Genomic DNA, 6,019 nt, shown 5'->3' with positions numbered 1-6,019 from the left:
TTATCATAACTCGGCCTGTACGCCAGCGACACATAGCACAGCCCGTATGCTGGCAAACAGTAATCACATAGCATGGCCCGTACGCCGGCAAATCACATCTCATAGCACGGCCCGTACGCCGGCAATCACACTCACATAGCACGGCCCGTACGCCGGTAAATCACAGTCACATAGCACAGCCCGTACGCCGGCAAATCACAGTCACATAGTACGACCCATACGCCGGCAAATCACATAAAAATCTCGGCCCGTACGCCGGTTTTCCATCATAAAAATTCATATCATCGACATTCCCAGAAAAACAGTATTTCACAACATTTTTACTCATGCCACACAATAGATTTTCCACATATTCAACATACGATCATTTTCATAGTATTTTGCAAATATAAAACATATATATATATATATATATATATAAACATATACATTTTCCATAAATCAAATGATAAATATATATATATATATATATATATATAAGCATTTTCTCAAAAATGTAGACTAGCTTAGTTTATCCCCTTACCTGATTCCTAGAAAACCTCTAATAAAACTGCCCCGCACCCGTAGGATTCCTAACTCAACACCCTGAAATTGAAAAATTTCAGAATTAAAGTTCAGTATTTCAAAGTATACAATATTTTCCTCAACTGCCAAAAACTCAAATATTGAGTAGAAAGTTTTCACCCAAAAGCATTCAAGTTTAACACCCGAGGGGTTCCCTGACCAATACTCTGAAACTGAAAACCCCCAGTATTAAATTTCAGTATTTTCATGCCACAACATTTCTTCTAAGTAGCGCAAGACCAAATATGGCTTAAAAAGTCTTACCTCAACTCTGGGATGATTTCCAACTAGTTTTCTCCCACGATCCACTCCAGCAGATTTGGAGAGAACTCCGCTAGGAGCGTTGTGGTGACTTCGGATCGTTGATCTGGCGTAAAAATAGCCCAAAAATTAAGAGAGAGAGAGAGAAAGTGTGTGAGTGAGCCGAAGGGGAGAGAGAGAGAGAGAGAGATTTCTTAAAAAATGAAATAATTCCCAGATTTCCGTATATATAAAACAGGGGATTTCGTCGACAAGTCCGTTCTTTGTCGACGAGTCCTTCACAAATTTCGTCGACGAGACCCTGTATTCGTCGACGAAATTCAGGCTGCCTCAGAACCTTTCTCGGTATTTTCTCGTCGACGAAGCCCTGTGTTCGTCGACGAAATCTTTAAAGCCTTCGTCGACGAATCACTTGTATTCGTTGACGAAGCCCTGCTGACTCCCTTTCCTTTAGTCCTTCCAAAGTTCAATGTCGTCGACAAACGCAAAGCGTTCGTCGACGGCCTCCTTCTATTTCCGGTCTCTATTTCCCTCTCTTTATTATTTGATTACCATTTTATTCGAGTCGTTACATATATATATATATATATATATATATACACATATATATATATATATATATATATATGTTTTCCAGATTTGACGAAACAGTACTGAATATGTTATGTATGGTATATGTAGAATACAGAATATTCATGCTGCCACACATTGGTATTAGTTTATTTCCCTTACTGAGAGGTGTCTTACCCCTAAATCTTATTAACTTTTCAGGAGCCCCACATAGGAGAGCGGGAAAAGCCCTGCTGATATAGTACTATTTATCTGCCCTTTTTGAAGGGTAAGTTTTTGTAGGGACGGTTAGATTTTGCGGGGAATGTCCCTAAATATGATTTTTGGGATGTATATACTGAGATACAGTGATTGTAGTAACTCTGGTGTTGTAATGCATGTTATGATGAGATGTATATGATTATATGTTTTCTGCTGCTTAAGCTTCTGCTATATATTCTGTTATATCCCTGGTACCCATGAGTTTAGGTGAATGGTAACCTGCTGAGCTGGAATGTATGACGTTGATATTATTATTATAAAAAAAAATGTAGAAAATGAGCAGGTCGTGACAACAATCTTCTTCAGTAATATCTTTGTTGAATCCCAATAGACATTTATGAGGAAAGGGATTGGTAGGAATGTAAATGAGGCATGTTTCGAGCTCTAATATGATCTCCCTTAAATGATTATATATATCTCTAGGACCTGAATCTACACTTCACCTACTATAAAAAAAAATGAGTAAATAAAACACTAAATTTTATATCGTTAAAATATAATACTTAATCTATATTCAATACAATAATACTATCGATAAACCTAACCTTATTCCTTATATATATATATATATATATAACCCCCCAACTTTGGAAAAAGGTTGGAGTTCTCTTCCAGAAAAGCCTGCATCTTTGTTTCTTTTCATCCTTCCTTTGCTCATCTCTTTTCTTTTTCCTTTTTTCCCTTGCAAAAGTGGCCCCTTTTCCTTGCAAAGAAGTATGGAAAAGTATAGCGGTCATAAATAAAGAGCTTCTGCATAATAATGATAACATTGCCATGCTCCATTCCTTCTTCAATCTGCGAAGGCTTTTTGAGTTTCTGACTCTGATGACAATAACATCCGAACAGGGTCATAATAATAATAATAACAATAACAATAATAAATCAAGTCCTAGATTCTCTTTAATAAAGAGAAGTTCTATATTTAATATTAATTATTAATTAATATTACATAATGAGATATATCAGTATTAAAGAGAGTTAAAATTATTCTTAAAACTTCACTTATTAAGTTTAAACTCTCATGTAAATTGATTTGATTGATAAGGAAAGGAAAATTGAGGTATTCACTTTTTCATATTTAATTATGAAAAAAAAAATTTTAAAGAATAAAATACATAATAAATTAATGAATAAAATTTTAATTTTATGTATATTTAGGGTTGAATTTTTCTTAATTTTTATTATATTAAAATAACTTTTTAAAATATTTTTTATGTAAAGAATAAAAATGATAAAAATATATTTTTTCTTATTCTTATTTTTTTCACACAAAATTTTGAAAGCAAAGAGTTTCCACATGTATCCCAATACTAAAAAAGTAAAAGTGCATTACGTAAGTGGAGCATGATTTGGATACAGAAAAGGTCTCCCTCTGGTTGCAATCAAATCATACCCCCACTGATACTTCAAATTCCTAGATTTTCACTCACTAAATGCTCGTATTAACTCCCATATCATCAGCTTTCTTGTCATCGGCTTGCTTGCACAAGACTTATTGTTCATACTACAATGGCTTCAATGCAAAGTTTGCCAAATTACCAGCAAACACAGGCAACTCCTCTTCCATCTTCTCCACCTGATCCAGTATTCCATCCCTACTAGCCTGTTCTCTTTCCGCCTTGGCCTTCAAACTCAATATCAGACTCCCCAGCCTACTTTTCTCCATCCTGTGAAACTCTGCTTTCTCCTTCAATTCCAGTACTTCAGATTTAAACAGTCTGAGCTCCATCATCACTTCAGAGAGCTCCACCAACCTTCTTCTCAGCAGAATCACGTTGTACCCGAGGCTCTGCAGGTCCTCCATTGTCTTCCACAGCTTCCCTGCATTGACCCAGAAGTTGTCCGCCCTCAAAGCCTGGAGTTGTTCCACCGTTTCTTCGAATGTCCGATCCCACCCGGATATCAAATTCTTTTGGGTTAGTTCAGAGTAGCGACGGAGATGTAGAAAATGAGGATTTTGAGGAATTCCCTTCAGAAATCGCGAAACTGTCGTTAGTTGCAATGGCGATTCCGAGACTGGTCTGGGAATTTCAACACTTCCTACTGAAGAATTTTTAATTTTATCTCCCTTCACATCTTCCGGTTGAGAATTTGCGTAACCGGGCATTACAGTACCTTCAACTGCTTTTCTTGCTATCTCCTGCTCTGTAATTGGTAATTTGATACGGTTAGGCACTTTGACTGGGTAGAAAATCATTCAATTTGGGACAACTAGGGGATTCGTATGACCATACGAAACACTACAAAACCTCACCAAAAGAACTGCTGAAGGAGGCACCGAACCAATACGGCGTTGCGGACGCCGCGGCCGGCCTCGGAGCAGAGGAAGCCGCAACATTAACTGGAGTGGAAATGGTACTGTTGAGGGGCTCCGACGAACAGCAGCTCCTACGGCCACGGGAAAAGGGATGGCGTCGGATTCTCTTCCCATGGTAACAATCAGGGGACAGTGAGAAGCCGCAGCTGGTGCTGCCGTTGCTCTTGTCTGAAAACAAAACAGAGAAAGTGTTTTTTGTTTTGTGAAAATGGAAATTCAGAGAATTAGTGGGGACTAAAATGCATAATAATTACCAGGAACGACTGAAGCAGACGAAAAAGAAAAGCAATTGGATGAGAGATCAGAAGAGGCAGAGTTGAATAAGCGTCCTGACATCGTCTGGAATTGGAAATTGGAAGAGACTTCCGTTCTTATATTTCGGGGAGAGAGGTCATTCCATCGCAGCGGAAATTGAAGAAGAAGCAAGCAGCAAATGAAAATGAAAATGGCACTCTGTTTTAACTGCAGGCTTTCTTTGTGAACAAGGAAAAGTCCGGCCTCTCTTCTAGGATGGGTGGGCAAAAGTTGCAGGTATGACAAATAGCAGAGCGCCACCAAAGCGTGAAAAAGTAAAGAAGTCAGGTTAATTGTAAAATTACTAAAGTGGTTATAAACTCATGACTTAAAAACAACGGTCTTTTTAGGAGTTTTTTCTCAATTTATCATTTTTAAAAATATATATATTAAATAATACCTTTCTCGAGAAAATAATTTCCGGAATAACTCTGATGTAATCTTGCTACTTGGAGTAGCGAAATTTACTACGTATCATTTCAAAAATTATTTTCTTCAAAAAGGTATTATTTAATATATATATTTTTTTAAAAAAAAAAAAGATAAATCAGGAAATAAATTTTCCTGCATAATAAATAAGGAAATAAATTCTTTTAATATATATATTTTTAAAAATAATAAATTGGGAAATAAATCTTCTACGTAATAAATCGGGAAATAAAACAAAATTTAAATATAGCTATTTTTTTCTATTTAATATATTTTTGAAAATTTTTTTTACTTAAAAAGTATTATTTTGTTCACTAGATTTAAAGATTTTTTATTTAGTTTATCTTATATCAATATAGAAAATGTATACACGATACTCATTTCTCTATTTGGTTCATAACAAAAATAAAATTTCTATATAAAATTTCCATGAGTTGTATGAAATGAAAATTTTCTAATTTTATAAGCATTGTCATATGTGAGCATAAAGATAAGAGTATCACATTTTTAAAATTTTATATTCCTCAAAATATAAAAATTGTCATCATATAGGGCTTTCTAATCACCAGTTAAATGTAAAAATAAATATCATGAAAACTTTAAAAAAAATTAATGGTCTATTTAGTTATGGAAAATATTTTTAATTTTTATTTTTAGTTTACAAAAAGATTTTTAAAATAGCTAATTTTTCATTTTTTTAGAAATTTTTTCTAAAATGAATTAACAATATAAAAAATTTGACACTATTTTCTTATAGAAATAGTTCTATTTTTTTTTAAATAATTAAAAATGACGTTCTTTATTTTTTAAAATTCATAAAGAAAAGGTAATAAATATTTTTTACTATTTTTTAGATTTCTAACTCTTGTTTTGTTAATTAAGACTTGAGAGCATGCACTCATATATTAAATTTTGATTTGTGAATTCAATTCCAAAATTAGTGATCAAATAAATTAATATGACAATTTATATATAATATATATTACATAAATTTTTAAAATAATATAAATATTATGATATCATTATTAATATTTTTATTATATATAATAATATTATAGCATATAAAAATTTATAGAAAGAATTTATTTCCGGATTTATTACGCAAAAGAATTTATTACGCGAAAGATTTATTTCCCGATTTATCATTTTTTTAAAAAATATATTAAAAAATTTATTTTCCTATTTATTACGCAGAAAAATTTATTTCCTGATTTATCATTTTTTAAAAATATATATATTAAACAATATTTTTTTTGGAAAATAATTCCCTCACTACTCCAAGTAGCGAGATTACATCAAGGTTATTCTGGGAATTATTTTCCA

General features: G+C 33.1%; 1 protein-coding gene across 3 annotated transcripts; it reads right to left on the bottom strand.

Annotated features, from left to right (window-relative positions):
* Nucleotides 1-2,055: 2,055 nt before the first annotated feature.
* Nucleotides 2,056-4,512, bottom strand: LOC131166995 (uncharacterized). 3 transcript variants are annotated; one of them, XR_009139939.1, is made up of 4 exons: nt 4,228-4,421; nt 3,911-4,141; nt 2,990-3,801; nt 2,056-2,478 (listed from the first exon to the last, which is right to left on the bottom strand). XR_009139939.1 is itself a non-coding variant. In XM_058125710.1 (3 exons), the coding sequence occupies exons 1-3, from the start codon at nt 4,307-4,309 to the stop codon at nt 3,161-3,163; spliced, it is 954 nt and encodes a 317-aa protein (XP_057981693.1). In that variant the 5' UTR covers nt 4,310-4,512; the 3' UTR covers nt 2,886-3,160. The 3 variants fall into 3 exon arrangements, 1 of the variants encoding a protein (XP_057981693.1); XR_009139938.1 differs by having other exon boundaries at nt 2,120-2,478; nt 3,087-3,801; nt 4,228-4,398; XM_058125710.1 differs by lacking the exon at nt 2,056-2,478 and having other exon boundaries at nt 2,886-3,801; nt 4,228-4,512.
* Nucleotides 4,513-6,019: the final 1,507 nt, after the last annotated feature.

Source organism: Malania oleifera, chromosome 10 (genome assembly GCF_029873635.1).
Source record: "Malania oleifera isolate guangnan ecotype guangnan chromosome 10, ASM2987363v1, whole genome shotgun sequence".
NCBI lineage: Eukaryota > Viridiplantae > Streptophyta > Magnoliopsida > Santalales > Ximeniaceae > Malania > Malania oleifera.
The sequence above is the reverse complement of the archived record's forward strand: the minus strand, read 5'-3'. Positions and strand labels throughout refer to the sequence as shown.

Bases quoted from the DNA above. Each gene is read 5' to 3' on its own strand.
- LOC131166995 (XM_058125710.1), bottom strand. From the start codon at position 4,309: ATGTCAGGACGCTTATTCAACTCTGCCTCTTCTGATCTCTCATCCAAT. The intron at 4,142-4,227 runs GTAATTATTATG...TTTTGTTTTCAG, and splicing joins GTCTGCTTCAGTCGTTCCTG to ACAAGAGCAACGGCAGCACC. The intron at 3,802-3,910 runs GTGAGGTTTTGT...TACCAATTACAG, and splicing joins CTCCTTCAGCAGTTCTTTTG to AGCAGGAGATAGCAAGAAAA.